Source organism: Thermobia domestica, chromosome 10 (assembly GCF_964235325.1).
Source record: "Thermobia domestica chromosome 10, izTheDome1.hap1.1, whole genome shotgun sequence".
Classification (NCBI taxonomy): domain Eukaryota; kingdom Metazoa; phylum Arthropoda; class Insecta; order Zygentoma; family Lepismatidae; genus Thermobia; species Thermobia domestica.
Window position 1 is genome coordinate 122,747,158 of NC_137463.1, and position 21,792 is coordinate 122,768,949.

A 21,792-nucleotide genomic window follows, 5' to 3' on the forward strand; every position below is an offset into this window, starting at 1 on the left:
TCATACGCATCAGGGATACAAAATCCAACTGCTAATGTTAATTATAACAAATACGATTTTCTCCTCTCCTATTGTTTGTTGTTTGCCTCCCTGTATGCTTGCACTGAAAAGTAACTACAAGGTTTATCAAAGTATAAATGCGTTAGAATCACAGAAGAAATAAGCTATATGCTTGTCTCATCAGAGAACGTCAAAGCTTAATCAAGCGAAACTGTAAAGCTTCTCGTTTGCAGTATAAAAGATATCCCTGAGCTTAGACAATGTTTTCTTAATCTTCCTCTATGTCTTTATTTTCGAAAACCAGTGCATTATATTTTAATATGAGAAGACGAGTAAACATGAAATTATATTTGAAAGACATAGTATCCTGATATAAGTATGTCACACCGAGAGTCTAAGAAATCAAGCCCGAGTAGTGGAAGGCATTAATCCACTATGGAATTTGCAGTAATGCTGCAGAGCTGTTATTTTGGCTGTTTCAAATCTGTTTGGATCACCAGATCTTTCCGGATCACCGGCTTTGTGTCACCAAGTCTGGTCAGCCGGGCCTCAGAAGCGAGACCAAGACTGAAATAACTGAAGTACCGGGTATGCATTGGAAAGTGCAACTACTATCTACATTTCTGAAATCAGTTGACTTTTGACGCCATTAGACTTCGCACTACACAACTACATTGCTAGAAGAAAACACTGTTGACTCATTTGTGCCAATTTCACGTTTTTACATACCGTTACCTTTGAATTTCATCTATATGCAAGTCTATCAGCGAGACAGAACATTATTTTGAGTAGTGGCCAATAAAATTGTAGAATATTCGATTTTGAGAGATTTGAATACAATTATAGTGTTACTGCAGTGAAAACTCTCTTAGCTGGCAATAACCTCACAATAACGGACACCTTCGTAATACGGACAAGCTTTTTTACCAGCAAAAGTCATGGGAGAGAATCCTCCCTCTTACGGTCAATTTTTTTCAGATATGAAGACGGACAGTCTTCGTTTATCCCCAACATCTTAGGAACCTTTTCGTAACGGACAGGAATTATGGTCAGTTCACACGTATGCATATTAATTGATTCCTCCAACCGATCCAGCAGTTACAAGCAAATATCGATCTGAAATTTCCATTTTCAGGATTACGCGGCAGACAACTAATATTGTAGACATTTCTTTAGGAAATTCATAAGTCATCATGATCGTCGGTCCAGTCTAGATTTTCAGCATATATTTAATAATATTGTTGCATGCTTGTAATTAGTTACTTTAAATTTTAATACATTGAGTAAACAGATTAGCAGACCTTTACACAGATAGGATTTACGCTAATATAAACATATCCTCCAGCGATATTTTCTTTTTTTTCACAGAGGGGAATTTCTCATTCCTCCAGTTATTCGAGAGCTCGGTACAGTATTTTGACATTACCCTATCATTTCATTTATAACTAATGTATTTATTGCAATTGCATACAATTATATAATCTGAACTCGTAAGCGACACCTCTCATTTACCGGCAAATAATTACGTTCCATTAGTACCCATTGTGAATGGTTTCATTATATTTTGTTCATAACAAAATAAATAGTTTTATCGTTATCCTCAAATCAACTCTTTCAGTACAATTGTTTAATACAATCGAGATATTAACAACTGATTTTTAAGTCTATGTATTAAATAATGAACGTTTCTAGTCCATATTTATGGCGCTCTCAGATATAAAAATAACAGTTAAATTTGCAGTGTTTGTTTCGAGTGTACATAATTTTAATGTTCTAAAAATTTTACTTAAAGTATTAAGTTTGCATTGCTTTATTTTATTTCAGTGGGGAGAATATTTGGAATGTCCTGTGCTACCTAATGCACGAAATATACCAGGCATGTATCTTTACGTGGAGCTCTGGAAACGAAAACATACGAAATACGACATAGACACTCTCACACAAGAAATCGGTGAAACACTAATGGTAAGATATGGCATGTTTTCTATTTTTTTGTTTATTTTGTCTATTTCACATTTATGATAAGATTTATTATTGAATATTGTTTCCAAGTTCTTTGTATTTAAGCTACTAACTGATATCATAAAATAAAATAAGTTTGCATTTACTGAAGGTAAAATGTCATATCTTCCCGTGTCAAAATGCCCTGTAATAATGCTGTATGATTCATGCCAAAATACCTATTCGCAAAGAAACGATACTATCTTTGTTAATAATACTACCTTCCAGCTCCAGATTTCCAACTAGACAGACGAAGTAAATTGTCTAGTGCTGCAGAACTAAAGAGGATCCACGAAAAAATCAACATTTGGAACAATTATTTATTATTATTATTATTATTATTATTATTATTATTATTATTATTATTATTATTATTATTATTATTATTATTATAATGTTTTATATTTTCGTTTGTTTGCCACATTACATTGTTACTATAATATAATAAACATAAATCTTGTCGAAACGACTTCATAGTTCATACTCAACCTGGTCAGAAGGAGTTGCTCGACGTCATCTACTAAACTGTTGACCCAACGTTCAGTACAGCTGGCGGGTATGTGAACACGCTTAGTCAGGTGAATAGTAGGGGGCAAGGGGCCCACTCCTATCAAAGATGACACCGCAATCGATGCAGACGTTTACATTATCACATACAGATCTAGCCGCTTTATTACGCTTTACATGGTTCTCAACACATACACCCTCAGCAAAGTCTCTATTTCATGCATTGCATTTAATTTTGTTAGCAGTATAATCACGTGCGTGAGTATGTTCGCAAAAAGTACAACGAGTTTCACACCTGTGTTTACCTGCTCTTTCATGATAAGCTTCCAAACAATAATAACAATATTTCAAAGCCTTGAGGAAAGTTCTAATGTTACGAATGGGCTCGAAATGTCCAACAGTGTTACCTCTTTGATAGTGGAATAAGATTTTATTTTTTGCTGGTTCTCCCGGTAACGAACTATATATTCCCGGTTATTCTTTTCATGCTCCTCATAAATCATGATTTCATTCTCCCCTTTCAAATATGATTGGAAAGTATCAACATCTCAAAAGTCACAGCCTCTCTTACTTTGAACGTTAACTCCTGCCATCCCGCAGAGAACTTCTGCTTTAAGAAGCCATGTTTCCTCTTCTTTTGTTATTAAAAGAAACAAACTTTGAGCACTTGATGTATGCTTGGTTATCCAATATACAATGGCCAGAGGGAGACAATAAATCTTCTTATTTTCAATGCGAATTAAACGCTTTTCCAAAAAGTCTTGGTATTTTGAATATTTGATAACGGCACTCCTTGTATTATTTCCTGGCCATGCATGCTGTCGGCTATGTGGAATCGAAACAATATTTCTTGTCTCAAAAGGAACACCTCATTCGAATTTAGTACACGATCGATCGAAATGAGAAATGTTCTTGCAGAGAAATTGCCTTTTCTTCTCCACTGTACATGCACTGGTTTATTGTTGGTACTGTTGCTACTGTCCAGAGGTGACCACTTTGACCTAACCTCACTCAACCTCGCGCTCAAACTCATTTCGACCTCACGCTCACTCGACCTCACTCTCACAAACTCATTTCGACCTCACGCCCACTCGACCTCACTCTCACAAACTCATTTCGACCTCACGCTCACCTCACCGTCTGACCTCACGCTCACATCACCAGTCTGACCTCACGCTCACATCACCACTCTGACGTCACGCTCACCTCACTAATCTGACCTCACACTCACTCAACCTCACGCTCGGTATCTAGAGGATTTCTAAGCAGATGAAATATAAAAAGTGGTATGATATTTCTGGTCTGTTAGGTCCTGAGGGACAGCTACCCATTTCAACAAGTATTTATAGCATACATTCTAGACTGTGATAAATTATCTGTACGCATCTGTTAATTAATTAATTTATTTATTTACAAACGTAGTTCTAGATGTAGACGAGAAATGACAAATATAACAAGAATTATAATAACATTCAAAATTTCCGTAGCCGTAGTTAGAAGTCCATTAAAGGGTTGTTATAATTTGTCATGATACAAGTAAATACAAAGGCACGTCTTAGGTGATTAGAATAAACTGTTTTGCAATAACACTGTCAAACATAACACATACCATTGTTAGATGTTTTATTATGGATATATAAACTCTATAATACTTGTATAGTGGGTATAGTCGGTGAAGGCAAATGGTAATTAATCAAAGTTCACTTTGTCAGAAATCAAAAGACTCTTATCTTACACATAGGACTACCTTCAGTTATAGTTATGAATATGACATTTTGGAGTTCTGTGATGTGGTAATGATAGAAATACTCTTGATAAGAAAGACATCTGTTCATTTCTCGATTGGTGTGTCATGTAGATTAGCTATTGTTTTTATTTCGCCTACAACGTTTATTTCATTAACAATTTAAAATTCTCTCTTTATGTTCTATTATTCAATGTGCATTTCATGAGGCTTATTATTTTTCAATAATTTTTCGGCGTATCCATATTTTGATTTCACTAGCTTATTTGAATGACAAGGTAACAGCTGTATTCATTTAATAACAATAAGTAATAAAATTTGTATGATGTAGAAAGTGTTCTAGTGTTCATACATGTAAAAAATTCATTATTAATTAGAATATGCGTATATAAAACATAACATACGATATTGCATTTCACAGAATCAGTAACTAAAAGATAAAGTTGTAAAATTAGGCCAACTTATTGTCAAATAAGGAAAAACTACAGCAAAATTAGAACGAACTATAGGCTGAAGTTTAAGACAAATTTACTAAATTTTTATAAGTACAGTAAATATGGCGAAACGTATTTGATATTAGAATGAATGTAGCCTATAAAATAATGTGTTTTGTTATTTGCTAATTTTATAATTGATCGTGCATATCAAAATTAGCAGCATTGTGGTATATCTTGAAGTCATCCATGCCTGGTAAATCATGTTCTAAGCGAATTTCCTTTAGTAGCTGTAGGTAATGTTATAACAGTAGACAATAAATGTAAATTTGCAATTTGAAAGAGGCAACAAGTTTAATATTAACCTGGGCAATCATGTGGGAAAGTAGAGTTGTTATTATTTCCTAATAGACATGGGATAACAGTTCTACTACGACTTTAATAAATCAAATATAACTGACCTTCAACTACCTCCAAAATACCTGGTTACAAGATAAGCTATCATACATGCACATAGACAATTCATTGCCCATTTTCCTTTCCATAAATCCAACTGATTAACCAAAATGATATTCACTGGTTTGACGATGATCCAATTCATCAGTTAAACTTCCTCTATCTTGCTAGTGCTAAATGGTCGCAAGATTTTGTACATATCTTTTGTGATAATGCTCGTACAACACACAAAGAATATTATCGTGCTCGAATGAACTTAATCTGAAAAAGGATCATGCTTATTGTCCTTTGTATTTGTCAAGTTCATTTTAAAGGCACGAATAACAGTTTATTCTCTAAACCAAAACAAGTTACTAATCAATAAGTAACTACAGATAACTGAATTTCGAGAAAAAATGACTGCCCAAGATTCCAAGTCTCGAGATGCAACCCTCGTTCATACATTTGGTTGCCGTCTTTCCTGTTTTGTTTCAAGGTATTCAACGATTTGATGTCACATCCTTCCTTTTAGATATTCTGCAACAGCACAGGAACTTGTTTTCATGAATTTACAAATATCTTTAGTTATTGCCTAAAGAATCGTTTAAGGTATATTAAGATAGAATTTACTTGATTCATTTCCTTGAAGAAATATCTGGGTTGTACTTGATCACTAATATTTAGGTTGAAAAACATCTTGCTTAGCCTTTACCACAGATCACATAGCCTAACGGCAAGATTGGTAACTACGTGGAAAAACAAGCGTATCAAGTTCGTCGCGCTTGCAGTGACATCTAACTCTCGCTGGCAGGATAATGTAACTACTCACCAGCAGTGTAACTATCCATCTAAAGAATTCACCAATATAAGCAGTAGATCCATAGGCATAGACTAGTTACCAACATTAACAGTGTATCCATACAGCACCTTGACGTAGTTTATAAATAATATTTGCCATTAAATTCAAAATGCAAATATGATGTCCTTCTAGTAGTCCTAATTTCCTATCTTTATTCATCCGACTATTTTAATCGAAGGTCATATTAATAAGAGTTGAAATGTGGTTATTGTGTACCATATTCGTATAATTTAGAAATTGAAGACACTCTTTTTTCACTGTATGCTTTAAGTACGAACTCAATAAAATTCAAAGAGAAAAAAATGCTAGACTTGTTTGGCAATCGAATCTTTCCTCTACTCTTATAATGCCGGTGAGCTATCATACAATTCCAGTTCCTCCCCCATTGGCCCTTCTCTGTCCTGAACATTGAATTAGCGTTAGTCTGGACAGTATACCGATACAGTAAGCTATAGACCGGAATACGACCTCTTGTACTCTCACATTTTCATTGTTCTAAATTCATTGATTTCGTACCTACAAGAGATACAGTGAAAGAAAAATCAAACCTTTTCCCCCAATTTCTTAATAAATAAAGTTATATATATGCACAATAACACAGTTAAAATATAATACTAACACGCTTTCGATCGGAATCATATAGTAAAGCTAAAAATTTCCAAATTAAGGCTGCTAGAAGGTAAATATAGCTATTTAACTTTAATTAATGTTAGGTAACTATTAATACTATAGTTCTAACTATATACATTTATTAAAATTTCATTTAAAATTCTCTTATATCTTGTTTGAGTGCATTGTATTGCCCTTCTTGCAGATAATACAGGTGTTTTTACCAGCGGTGCAAATCTGTCTTCAATATTGGGTGGGTGGGGCGGGAAAGACCATTCCCATATTTTTTTCTAAGCGATGTTCAAAATATTTATGAGGTTGAAAAACAATGCTGTGGAGGATCAGGGGAGCAGAGTTGTCTTCAACATTGGGAGGCGGGCAGATTTGAGGTTTATTCTGGGGGGACATCAATTTCATTGCACTTTCCTTTGTGGCAATCGGACACAAATCATCACATTTCTCACCGAAAAACACATTTCAAATCAGATTATTGGGGAACAGTTCCCCCCAGTTTTAAGGTTGGAGGGGACATATCCCCCTCATTTCCCCGGGATTTGCGCCAGTGGTCTTTACATTCCCAGCTCGCAGGACTGTTTATTTACTTTAAATTTCTGTGTTTTCTTAAAAAATAATCGTTGTAGATTTTTTTATCCTTTCTCCCTAAGTAAGAAATCAATAAATTTCCTAACAAAGCTTGCTTAAACATGTTGTGTTGAAAACTTTACCGGGAAGCGCGATGGTAAAGCGTTCACGTCTAGTGCATGGGTCTCTGGTTCGATTCCAGTTCGCGCCGAGTTAACATTGTAGTGGACAAACACCGCGTGCTTGAATGTTCTCAGGGTTCTCCCGTTTCCTCACCATTATCACCCATCTCATCATGATTGCATGCCTTGGCGAGCATTAAAAAAAAAACTTACCTGAATTTCAGTCTCACCTAAAACAGTCACTCCTTCCTTGCTGTTCCATAACTAAAAGGTTGACATTTCTGCCAGAATAAATTAAGATAATATTCAACTTGGGAAAATCTACATAGATGTAATAATTACTTTTGCGTTGCTTTGGAATCCTCAAATTCTGTGAATATTATCATGGAATGAAGCTCCTGACCCCGTAGTGATGGAGCTCTAATATTTGTATAACGGAAGTAAATCATGCTTAGGAGAAATTGACGATTGTAAATAAGAACCATAATTACTGCAGTTCCTTTTATTTAACATTAGTACTATGCACTTATTACACAATAACAATGCAACTTAAAAGAGCAGTCTTAATTTTACTATCTCCGCCTTATTCTTTCTTTTATTTTTCATTCTTCAATTTACAGATACAAAAACTTTATAAAATTGTCCACGTTTTCCACAACATCCATTTAAACACTGATAATTTCAAAGTGGAAATAAGATTGCAATACAAATACAGATCCCATTAAATAGGATACAAATCTGTACATTTCACAAACAAATGTGTATACTCAAATATTTATAAGATGTATAGCGTACAAAATATTACACACTTTTTAACTCAGTAAAGGATAGAAAATCATGGAAATAAACACGAAAGAAAGCAAACCATCAATTTCCATTAGAGGCAACGGTAACAAAAATGTATAAACCAATAATTACTTTTTGTTCTTAATTTTTTGATGAGTCATAAGTCTAGCAATATTCTGGTACACAGTCAGATTAACATTCAAAGTAGACCTATAGCTCTTCGAGTTAATTATCTGGAGCTACCTTCTTGCTAGTTCCTGGTTTCCACGTCAATAGCTAAATAAGAATATCATTCATATGGGGTAAAGCCCATTACGCTTAGTTTTGTAAGCAGTAACAAAGAGAATACATGCACCTACTGTATCTACAAACTTGTATAATGGTAGAAATAGGCTTGCAATCTAACGATAAATGATTAATACCGGTTACAGATTTCATACATAAAATAAAGAATATTATATTTTGTCAATAATGACTGCTTCTGTCGTACAGACTGTACAGATACTCGCGTCTTCTATTCATGATTAAGGGACTGTGAAGTAGGTGGAGACAGCCGATTTCCTTCTATTTCGCACATAGCGTAGTTGAATCGGAAACACTGGTTCAAATCCTGAAGAGTGTAGTGACTGCGAGCATTAATACTGACATTCACATTGTTGTCACTATGTGATACAAGGACGTGAAGACTTAAAAGCTTCTAGGAGTAACAACAGAACAGTTATGGTTCTTGTTTCCTTCACGTGAGCGAGAACCAAAAAATAAGGTATTTGTGACTCATCGCATTCTCTCAAATGCAGAAATAAGAGCTATGACGTTTATTCCACCCAATTAATGTTCAGGTTTCTGTATAAGCTTAATGCTTCTGTTCACTTCTGATACCTGTCAAAATAAAGAGCTAATAAAAATAAATGAGATAACAAAGAGATAAAAAAGAGAATGAGATATATATGTATTTAAATTACTTCGTGGAATTCGATTATGGTAACCTGTCATTTCTAAAATCATTATAATCTTAAAATATAAGATTAGCCAATATTCGCTATTTTTTATTTTAACCTCATCACACAAAGTAACTCTATTCGAGATTATGAGGGTGTTTAACCACTTTTGACTCATTCTATTGAACTTAGTATTGACAGAAAGTAATTAAGGACATTCATATCTACTTATGTATGCTATGAGGCGCGTCTCTTAATTATCCATATAGCCCAAACACATCTGTTATAGACTTTAATAACTAGTTCAAAGTGAACATACATCTGGTGTTGGAAGGTTCAAGTATAAGCAATTCTCTCATTATGTCATTCAAATTACCGGAACGATTAACCAGCTGTCGACATATAGTAGCCAAAACGTTGTGAAATATTACAGTACGTTTGTTTTATCTTTTCATACTTCCCGCCAGTGCACTTGGTTTTCCTTTAAAGTATTTTCTTCTAGCACTCAAGTGAACGTTTTAATCCAATAGACGTCTTATTGCTTTTGTCGTGTACGTGACGTTAGTTGTCAGTCAGCTCATCAAATGAGGTCATTGCTGTTTGGCGGGTATTTGAAGTGCTCAGTTGCCACAGGCGAAAAGGTGTGTTACTGTGATTTGTAAGTGGTGTCGCGTTTTGCTGTGTTTCTTAGCGTATTGTAACTGTCAACTTAACCGTGGCGTGGCAACAATGCGTTTGCAAACAGATCCACCCTATAGGCGGGAAGCGTCCCAAGATGAAACAAACGCACTCTAAAGCAATTCCATAGGAGATGGTCACACCAGTCATACAGACTTAACTTGTCTTCGCCTAACTTCTACATATTTGATTCAATGAAGTAAATCTTATTGGACAGAAGAGCCCTCTACCAACAGGAATAACGGGTAAAAGTCTCGGCTCATCTCGATAATAAGCGTATTTCATTACAATTCTTCGGAAGAGTTTAACTTGAAGATCTAGAATTATAACGAAATTTCAGGGACTGGTAAAGAAAAATCATGTGCTTCCAGAATACAGAAGCTTATAGTCAGGTGGCAAATATCTGCTGCCGTAGCAGAAGACTAAATAGAAAATAGAACATTAAACTTCAGTCCATACTCTACAGTTATCAAAATTCAATCAGTCACATCAGAACTGAAATAGTGATATATGGGTGTATGGTAATTATATTCTGTACTTACAACCAGTAGTGTGTAGTTTGGTATATGTTGGAATTATTTATCCTTTTCAGCACCTTAGCTATATGAGGCGTAGACCTACATTGGAAGGTGAAAACCGAACCAACATAATGTGTTCAAGTTTCAAATCTTTTCCATGGGAATAGAACACAGTACTCATCACGTTATCGAATAGACCAACAGGCAAGCCAATTTCAACTCTAGATTTCAATACTTGTTGAAAGAAATTAATTGCGAGGAAGTGAACGAAATCTAGTGATGAAGATAACAGCGTTTTTCGAAATCGTTTTAAATACTAAAATTTAATTCCAGACGCAATAAAAAGGGTAATTGGTAACTTCCCATTGCAAATAATCCAGCTTTCAATATTTAGTTTTGGTGGATAATTATGTGCCAACAAAATAAAACAAAAGAAACATATGGGACTAGGATAGGAATTGAAAATAGTATCCATCTTATCGTGCCGGTGCGATAACTAATTCACTACTCAACTAGTCCTGGATCATAAACACACAAACTTTTAAATATCACTTTCACCGTAACAGTAAACCGCAGACCATAGTCCGAGTCTCAACTCCCCTACTTCGAAATTCTATTGCCCCCTCTTTTCTGATAAATCACAGTACATCCCGGTGGATAATGAACCAAAGACTTCAATATATTTCACTTAAAACTGATTTTAAGAAAGAGATTAAAAAGCATAATGTTTTTAACCTCATCGCCAAAAGTGCGTTTACATCGCCGTGACGGGTATGTGACCGCGCAGTACTCTAAGGAAGGGAAACTTGCATCAGGGGCGGATCCAGGACCGATTTCTGGGGGGGCGGTGGGTTGTCATGCTGCTACTTTTAAGGGCTTCAAACTTTGGGATGGGTTTTATTTATATATATAAAATAAGAAAGTTTCCTCTTCTGAGGGGGAACGGTCCCTTCCTGGATCCGCCCCTGGCTTGCATAAGAATTTTTGATTAATTTTGAAGAGTTTTTGACTAAGGAAATAACGTAAGTATAGGGAGTAAAGACAGATTTGAAGCATCAGTGCACTGTCATCTCTGAAAAGATTTCTATTCTCAGTTTTTCAATTTGTATGTTAAGTTAAACACCACATCTGTCACTGATTGCGTAGATCATTTTACTTTTATAAAATTGCCTCTGCAGCTTATTTGTCCCTTCATTAATCTCTAGACATGATGTAAATAGAAGGGAAAGAAAGAGATACGTCTGTAAGATGTATGTAATTCACTAATATACTATAGGGACCGACTGAGCTAATTACTGCTACTAGCGCTTTTAACTCTAGGAATTTACAACGACATGTGCGGAGGACACTTTTTTAAGTCCTAAATCTGTGCGTGAATTATTTAATTTTCCTCACTGTAATTATTTGAGAATGGAAACTGATTACGCTGAACGTGAATACGTTTTGCTGTCATTAAACGTTTGGCCATAATAAATATAAAAAAGGTTCTTATTATTATAAAAAAAGATAAGTGTTTATTCCGTGTATAGAACAATATAATACGGTAACTAAGCTATATCATAATCACTAATGCCCGCAGGACTTTTTCCAACTGGGAGGGGCAAGAGACCGTTATAGAGTTTTTCGTTTTATTCTCTATATATATTAAGTTAAAAGTCATAACATTTATCATTGATAGCCTATATCGCCTTTCCTCGCTGTAGCCTATTAGTCAGAACATTCATCTCCAGACATGACGTCAAGAGAAGAGAAAGAAAGAGATATAAACAGTGGAGTAACTAAAACTCGTATGCCTTCAAACTAGTATATGCCACTGCTTGAAACTATGAACTCTATATTAACATCGGTCGTCTATCGATCATTTTATGTTACTCCCTCCCACTCTCCCAAGGTGTGCAAAGGTGTCTTACCCCTTACCCCAAAGCATGGAAAGCAAACAATATTTTCGCAAACACAGCCAGGAGCAGAGAGGAAGTTACAAAGAACCAGGGGCGGATCGAGAACGGACTTCTGGGGGGGGCGGTGGGTTGTAATACTGCTACTTAGATCTACTTTTAAGAGCTCCAAACTCTGGGATGGCTTTTATTTATATATAAAATAAAGTTTCATCTTTGCCCCAATCGTCCCCCTGGATCCGCCCTTGCCTGTTCACAAGTCCTAAAGCTTTGAGAAACAGAAATTGCAAGAACTTGTGAAATCCAGAGTCGTATCTTTTATAGCTTGTAAAGTATTAGACTAGTAATTTTGAGAAATAGGCCACAGATATCACTACCTCTTTTAATCATAGTTCCCCAATTGCCTCTCAATGCTGAATCTACATCGAAAATTCGACGCTCCCTCTAGGACTTGAACTCCAGAACCATGAACACTAAAGATACAGTCCTCTAAACAGGCATACATTATTTGAAGAATTTTTGAAATCGAAACTAGCAGGAGAGAGATCACTTGTTGAACTAAATCAATGAATGAACGTAAATCCCGTCACGAATGTCTCCATAAATAGTATATGACTAGTACGTACCACTTTCAAGCGGCTATCTAAGCAAAATGTGAGATAAACCCATGTGTTTCTTTCATGCTAAAAAAAAAAAAAAAACAAATAAAACCTACAATGTTCATTAAGTAAATTGCGGAGTAACGTTCAACAAACTATGTATTCTGACGTAAGATACTGAACATGCATATATACCTTACGTTGACTATGAACAGGGGCGGATCCAGGACCGACTTCTGGGGGGTTGTCATACTCCTACTTTTAAGGGTTCCAAACTTTGGGATGGGTTTTATTTATATATAAAATAAGAAATTTTCCTCTTCTGGGGGGCGATAGCCCCCCCTGGATTCGCCCCTGCACAGAACGCACACAGCTCGCTGTATAGCTGCAAGAGACCCATGGGTAATTATAGTTGCCCTCTTGTTACAACGCGTCCAGTAAAGGCGCACCTATCAAGGTCAGTTCCGGCAGTAGAACACGCAGTTGACTGTTAGAAACCAAGTGCAGCATGCAACTAGTACCTCCTGTTTACTTTTCACGAATATTTTTCACCTTCATGCGCACAGGTCACGTATTGTGTAATTTAATTGACATGCTGTGTCAAGTATATATGCCCTAAAAAGAAATGAGTACTCAAAAGGCAAAAACATGTAACTATATTTCTTTTCCTTTTTCTATTAGCCAGTGGAAGTTTGTATGACTGTTTCAACATCCTTGTAGTTTGCTTAGGATTCACTTCCTCTTTTTAGTTGAGCTTTTGGTTATGAATACCATCGCGACAAGACGTGGTTCTTATGATAGTGGCGTGTTTTCGGAAATAATAAACGTAGACTCCGATGCTTTTGAAACGGACGATAAATGTAGTTTGTAGGAAGATTCTAGCATCAATTTATGTGACAAACATACCTCTTTCTATTTAAAAATATTGTTTGGTATACAATATGCGGCATTCAAGATGGCTGCCATGATGTACACTAAATCATTTAACGCAGTTTCTACACCAATGCCAAATTGTAACATTTCCTTTTCCTCCATCTGTGCGTCTCTTTGTTACTGCCCTATCATGATACATTTTTCTACTACATACATATGTTAAACATAGCACACTTTCTCAAACAGATGATGTGTCAAAAATGATTCACATTCTCATTGTGAAGTGTAAAATCATAACCTTTTACATTTAAAACAATATTGTGTGATATGCGTAGGCTTGAATACACGAATTCGAGATACTTTCCATGGTGACCACAATCCAAATCAATGCAGTTTTTGCAATAATACCAATTGTATGTAACATTTATTTTTCCTCCCTCCACGCATGTCCTCTATATTGTTCTGTCCCAATACTTTTCACTAACCCTGTATATAGATCCACATGTCTTCTCACAGTAAAATTAATCTAATCTTTTTCACAGAATATTTTTATACTATACTTTGATCCAGGGGTAAAAATGGAATTTTAGAACTAAGTGGAAAGTCAACAATAGATAAAGTTGGATTGGGCTATGTCACGAGAAAACCAACTTCGAAATACGAGAGTGCAAGCAAACTTTCATGGAGAACGACTTAACCTATAGCGATTGTTGCAGAACAATCAACAAGCAAACAAAACTAATATCACCATTCAATTTTCCTATTTGTTACTAATAACCACAGATATTTTTCCTTCTTTTCACAAACACTTTAATTTACTAAGGGGACACTATCCTCTTGTGCATGCCTCATCTCCACTCTTGCTTTGATCTCAAGCTTTTTACTCGTGGAACCTATTTACCGGGCCCTTTTGACCCGGGCCATTTCTGACTTGTGCCTTTTTGATGCAGGGCCCTTTCAACCAGTGCCGTAGACTCATGGTCGTTTTTATTCGTGTCCTTTGGTAGCGGGGCCCCTTTTGACCCAGGTCCGTTTGATGCAGTTCCCCTTCGACTCGGGCCCTTTTGACGCAGCGCCCTTATGACTCGGACCCTTTCTTCGCGGAGTCATTTTACCTGGGCCCTTTCGACGCGGGGCTGGTTTGACTCGTGCCCTTTTGAAGCGGACCCTTTTGTCGTGGAACTCTTTGGACCCGGGTCCTTTTGATGAGGAGCGTTTTGATTTGGTCCTTTTGTTGCGGAGACCTTTTGATAAGGGCACTTTTGACGCGGGGCCGTTTGACTCGGGTCTTTTTTATTTGGGCCCCTCTTGACCGGGGCCCGTTTGACGCAATTCCCATTTGACTAGGGTCCATTTGTCGCGGAACAATTTTGACCCGGGCCCTTTTGATGAGTCAAGCGGTGTAAAGTAAAACATTTTTAAAAAATTGATATTTGCATGAGATACCGTTATCACTGCAATCGACAACTGGTACTTCAGTACAAAGAGAACGTTACACAAAAGTGCAGTCTTAAGATACTTTTTAACATGTATATGAATTGTCCAATTCAAAATTGATTATACTGAATCTAATTGTCTCTTTCTCAAACCAAAGGCCGTGGGGGGAGGGGGGCTCTCATAATTTGTAAATAAGAGATACTGGCGACCATCATTTTTCGATTGTCGAGTGCATCTGATTTTGAAATTTTGCACTCTGGGTTAGTACATGTTTTTATATTTGATGAATAATATTTACTATGTTATTTCGTTGGTTGGATCAGGGCATAATGTCCCTTTCAACATCTATTCAATATGAGACATGCACCACTGCTTAACATGGAATTAGAACCACATGAGCTCACCGGGAGTGGAACCCGGGTCTCCCGTCTTGAAGTTGTGTACGCGCTTGATGACAAAGGAATACTGATATACAGATACGTATCAATTCAATGGAACACCTGAAAAAATGTAATTTACTAGATTACTATAGGGCTGCACTACTTTTCGTCCTTAGAACAGCTCTGATGTGACTTAATGGAGTCATAGATGAGGTGATTAGCAAGAGTGGAATACTGCATCATTCTGCGTGTAGTTCTCTCTACGTCCGACGGTATTATTCCATTATTCGGCGGGCCAGGGGTATTGTTCAATTTCATCTACATGTTCCTCAAATCACGACACAACAGCTTCAGCTGTATGAATGGGCGCATTATCATCCTGGAATATGGCATAATTGACCGGAAACACCATCCCACTCATAGGATACAAACGGTCCCCCAAAATCGGATCATAATCACAGCAAGGGCGAGACCGGTAAGCGTCAACATAGAACCCCATAAAAGCCAAGATATTGCCTCCCACATGGTCACAAAGTGTCCACCATGTTTCATGGTTGGGTGGAGACACTGCATATTATACGCTTCTCTGGTGTCTGACCACATAAACACGATCGTGATTTGAAATATAATGAACGAAGACTCATCCAACCATATCACACGTTTCCAGACATCAGCAGTCAATGCTGCATATTCGCGTCAACATAGGCGTGTGCTAAAGCTTTATGGTCCCTTATCAACAGTTTCAGTTGTGCAACAAACACATTATGTCCCTATCATGCAATTCGGGGCGGAATGGTTTCGATATAGGCTGTGAGAACTGGTGCTCACAGCCTTGGGTCACTTTCATCACAGTCGAACGACAGTTCTAAGTGACAATCAGCTTTAATGTTCGGCAGTGCCTGTAACAGGGGGCTTCATTCCAACATCTGTTCTTTTTCGCTAACGTGTTTTTGCCGTGAGTTTTGTTGGCAGTAATAATCTTAGGCACTGACCTTCACAATACACTCAACACATATAGCACTTTCGTTACACCAACAATTTGGCCTCATTGGAAATAAGAGGCTAACTATTTTACACTATCACTGTCTGTTCAGATCGCTGCACACTGCTATTCTATTGCTCTTCATAAAAGTTTCCCCTAACACATCACCAGCATCTTGAAGCCTCTTCTATCAGTAAACAGAAAACAGTCTTGCATTTATTTGTTGAAGTTTCAGTTCTTTTTCTAGCAGAATGCCACTCATTCTAGCTTTGGAACTTCTTGTATAAAATAACAGACAAATTCTGACCAAAGCATATATTAACTAATAAATAATAGCGTTACAGTTTCGGCAAATTAACTTTGCCTTCATCAGACACATTATGAAATACAATTTCTAAGATTACAGCTTATATACTTCTTAAATTACTTCTTATATACTTCTTATATATATACATATATATACTTCTTATATTACAGCTTATATACACTTTTTCAAAAGTGAAAGTTATTCATACACAGGTGTGCCAATTAAAAGTTTAGCTCTCAAGTGAAAGTTGATCATTAAAAGTTGCATTTGTATTAATTAAAAATTGCTAAAGGAAAGGACGAATATGATTGGTTCATGGAATACCTCCTCTCATTTTAAAAGTATATAAGCTGTAATCTTAGAAATTGTATTTCATAATGTGTCTGATGAAAGCAAAGTTAATTTGCCGAAACTGTAACGCTATTATTTATTAGTTAATATATGCTTTGGTCAGAATTTGTCTGTTATTTTTCTAGCACTAAAATTATATCAGACGTGAACTGATAGTTCTTGAATCCGTACAACCAGGAATCTGACCAAGAACTCCTAGCGGTGCAACAAAAGTGCGTTCGCTACCTACTACTCCAGCTCGTGAGCTGAAGATCTTTTTCAATTTAATTTTGCATAATTATCCATCAAGGCTAAAAGAGACGGTGGATGATAGTGGAATGACAAAACGGGAGATTACCGAGAAAAGCCATAAGCATGATGTTTGTCCACTGCAAAGTCCATTTGGCTGGGCTGGATCGAGCCAAATACCCCATGCGCCACAGGTGAGAGATGTACTACTGAACCACTCATTCCCCGAAACAAGTTATTGTATATGATATTACAGATTCACATTTTAACATTACCGTCGCAAAGAAACTTTCACAAAATCAATTTAAACCAAAAATACCCACAAGGACTCATGTGGATTTTGTTTTTCAAAGCCTGATGAATACTATGTTTTTTAAAAACAAAATTCGTTTCAAATTAATTAAGTAGTAGTTATATTTCTTCATTAAGTTGCTTGAACGAGTGGATTGTTTCCGTGAACTAGCTGGAAACATGCAAAGCCCGATCCCTAACAAATAACACGAAGACTTAGGACTCCTGTCAGAGAACATGCGTTATTTACACTAAATTTTGTTTAAAATACATAAGTTTATCTAACCTAATTTGTAAGCATTAGTTCTATCTGTACTTGTTTTTGCACACTTTTTTTAAATCAACTTTTTGCATTTCACGTAACCTCCATTAGTACCAAGCTAAAGCAACAATTCTCTCACTTCTTGACAGTACTGTCATATAACCATTATAGGTACCGGTTTTATGTTCCATGTGCTCTTTCAGTACTAGGTCATACTTGAAGATAAATAATGCTCAGAGAGAAACAGAACGTCTTCTGTCTTAGGAAATGACTTTTGATTGCTGTAATTCTTCGTTTCCCCTTACCTTACAGGTATGACATATGCGTAAATTATATATAAGGAGTGTTCAAAAAGAAATGAGCTGAAGGCTATAATGTTCACACCGGTGATAGAATGATAATATTATTGTGTGTGTAACAAATAGGTGTTTCGACAAGAGAGCGGAAGTTCACAACCCGCGGCTAGAATCACGTGTACAAGCCACGCAGCGACGGAAATACGCTAGTTGACTCCCGGGGCAAGAACTCGCCTTAGATCCTCCCTGACCAATCAAACCAAACCACTGTCCCAAATATTTGCCCAATTTTGCGACTTTCCAATCCGGCGCCCGGGGCATATAAATAGTATATTACCTCTAATTTCCCTATGCTAATTTACAACACTCCAGCAGTACGATTGCTTCTAGACAAGGGATAGCCAGAACCGGTTCCTGGCGGAACCGGTTTTCGGGTCTGAACAGATCCGGTTCCGGAACCGGTTTTTCGGATCCAGGTCTGGAACTGGTTCTTCGGATCCAGGTCCGGAACCGGTTCTTTAAATCCAGGTCAGAACCAGTTCTGAAAATCAGATCTTCAAGAACCGGTTCCTCGCAGAACCGGTTCCGTGGAACCGAAAATTTGTGACCATCCCTACGCTAAACCCGAGCTGCTGGCAGGCTGTGAACAGTGTGCTAGATGAAATGATGGAATCGACAGGCAGGCGCCTTTGTGATGGACAAACACCGTGTGCGTGGTTTCCTTGGGGTTCTCCCGTTTCCTCCACTTTCTTCATTCCACCATTACATTCATTACTCATCACCACCGCTCCTTTAGCCTAACCGGCATAACCATGGGACGTAAAACTCAAAGATTTCATTTCATTTTTTTTTTTGACAGGCAGGCGCCCAGGCGGCGGCCGCTTGTTATATTTAGCTAAATAAACTGGGTAACTGGCAAACTGATTGGCTAAATAGGCAAACTGGCCAACTCATTTGGCTAAACACCCACTGGTGGACCAAACTTTTTTTGTGCGAGCACAAGCGGGTCTGGGCGGGGAGGGCACAAGCTCTTGGTCCTCTTTGCAGTGTTTTGAAGGTGAACTCTGTGCCTCCTTTGGGGGTTTTACGGGTCTTTGGAGGCTTTCAGATCAAGGTCTGGAACCGGGTTTTCAGATCCAGATCTGAAACCCGTTCCCAAGATCCGGTTCTGGAACCGGGTTTTTGGATCCAGGTCTGGAACCAGTTTCTAAGATCCGGTTCTGGAACCGGGTTATGGATCCAGGTCTGGAACCGGTTCCTATGATCCGGTTCTAGATCCGGGTTTTCGGATCCATGTCCGGAACCGGATCTGAAAACCGGATATCCGAGAACCGGTTAATCGCGGAACCGGAACTTTGTGGCCATCCCTATTCTAGACAATATGAGTCATTTTGCCCAGAAAATGCATTTGCAGCAATAATAATTGTGCTCCCAATTCAAACTTGCCGTTATAAAATGCAACTTCTCAAGGTACTAACAATACAGTTTAATCAAACGCAGGGTATATATGTAATTACTTTTTATATGCCTTCTTCACTGGTCAAATGGCTCACATGCACACCTTTAGTGCACATGTTCCTCGGTTCGACTTGCGATAGAAGTACATTCAATGAGTTGAGTTGATATTCTGCTTAACTCCCGTGCAGCAGCGAGGCTACATGAGACGTTGACATATTGATTAACGTGGAATCCAAACCACATGAGCTCCCGCCTGAAATCGAATCCTAATCTTCCAGGAAGTACATTGAAATATAAACGCATTACGTTGGTTCAAATTCCACCTTAAATTGAAGGTCTGAATCTCATATAGTTTCAGTAATGGGTTTGTGTATAGCACGCTCCCCCCAGTTCTTTGTCACCGGAACTGGTAGAGTCACTACTACTACTACACTACTACTACTACTATTATTATTATTATCACTACTACTACTATTACTACTACCGGTAATAGTAGTACTACTTCTACTACTTCTATCGTACTTATATAGAGAACAGAACCCAACCAACCCCTGCGGAACTTCTAACCCGTTCCTACTACTAGTACTACTACTACTACTATTGCTATTAAATACTACTACTACTACTACTACTACTACTACCACTACTACTACTACTACTATTACTACTACCGCTACTACTACTACTTATACTAAAGCTTCCTTATCACAAGATTTACATCTTACATCTTTATAACATGCGATTCCGATTCATTATGAACTAATATGAATCGTTAGAATCACTATGATTCGTTAAAAATCACTGGGGGGAGCGGGCTATACTCAATCCCAGTACTGAAAGGGACACTAAAGTATAATTCAACTAAACGAAGATTTTAGATTGGTTCACCTATTCTTAATCTGTACATGAAGGTGTAACAGGACTCATTTTGTAGTTCCACAGCTTTTTTTTGGTTAAATTTACACTTATCTCTAACTCTGCTCTTATACAAACATGTTAAGTATTGCTAAATTTATGTATATATAACGAAAAAAGTTCAGTCAGACATATATAGGCCTACGTGTATCTTTGCTACTCAATTACTTCGTTAAACACACAGAACCTAAATCCAACAAAATTTTAATTTTAGATAAAAGTTAGTAAAACTATTATTTGTGAATATTGATATTCGAACACTGAAACTTTTAACTATTTACCCTATAATGTTATAATGTAACAAACCTATTTTCTGGAAAATACTAAAACATGTAGCAGCACTTCTTTCCAATCGGTAATGACACAGCCGCAAGTCATCCATACTGCTTTAAAGAATGTCACATACATAATACAACAAGCAACATATTATAAAATAAGCGGATATTTAAGTATAAATATGAAATCAATTGTAAACACATTGAGACAAGACGGCTCAAGATATACAAATATTACTTCTCACCAAAAGATTTATCTTGGAATCGGTTCTTATCAGAAAAAGATGGACACATTCTTAAACAAGTGAGTATTAGCATGCGAGACGCAGCGACACTATCGACATCGCTCTCGCTCTCGCAGTGAAAGTTATGAACTAAAACAGTATACTTCCGGATTCCCTTTGACTGTCATGGGCCTGGCCTTTACCAGCCTAACTCGGCATAAAATTAAAACTATTGGCTTGCTTCACTTTTTTCAATAAAATGAGCAACGAAAACAATTAACAATTAACATATATGAAATTAATAAATTCAAATATGATTTCCAGCTTCTTCTAGTGATCTGTGCTTTTAAATGAAAAAGTTATTATCCTATTCATCTATTTATTCCTTTTCTTTGTAACTGTTGTATACATGTCAATATAGTGTGAAATAATGCATTTCTTACCCTACCTGAACTTTTGATGTGCCCAATGAGTGTACGGACAGAAGGTGCATGTAAATATGTAAATTGTAGTGTATGAAGTGTCATAACTCTCTTTAAAAGCCATTTGAACCCTTTTAAGGCTGTTCCTATTAATCACTGTTAGGAGGCATTCTAGACATTTTTTGTTCACTGATAAAACACCTCAATACATTTTTTGAGAAGTTAATCAATTACGAAAATTTATTTCGAAACCTTGATCTGATGTTATGAAGAAATATGTTAATAATACCGTAGGAACAATCTGGCAAAAAGGTGAAAACATTTTGAGTTATTACAAATAGACACAGATTATCAGTTTTATTTTTCTCGAAATTATATTACAGA

General features: G+C 36.8%; 1 protein-coding gene across 4 annotated transcripts in view; it reads left to right on the plus strand.

Annotated features, from left to right (window-relative positions):
* LOC145662694 (dynein axonemal intermediate chain 7-like) overlaps window positions 1–21,792 on the plus strand; it is a 450,989-nt gene that overhangs the window by 69,539 nt on the left and 359,658 nt on the right. For all 4 annotated transcript variants that reach the window (XM_081728534.1, XM_081728535.1, XM_081728531.1 and 1 more), the window contains exon 5: window positions 1,825–1,965. In XM_081728534.1, the coding sequence (XP_081584660.1) occupies window positions 1,825–1,965 (141 nt within the window). The remainder of the gene's footprint in view (window positions 1–1,824; window positions 1,966–21,792) is intronic.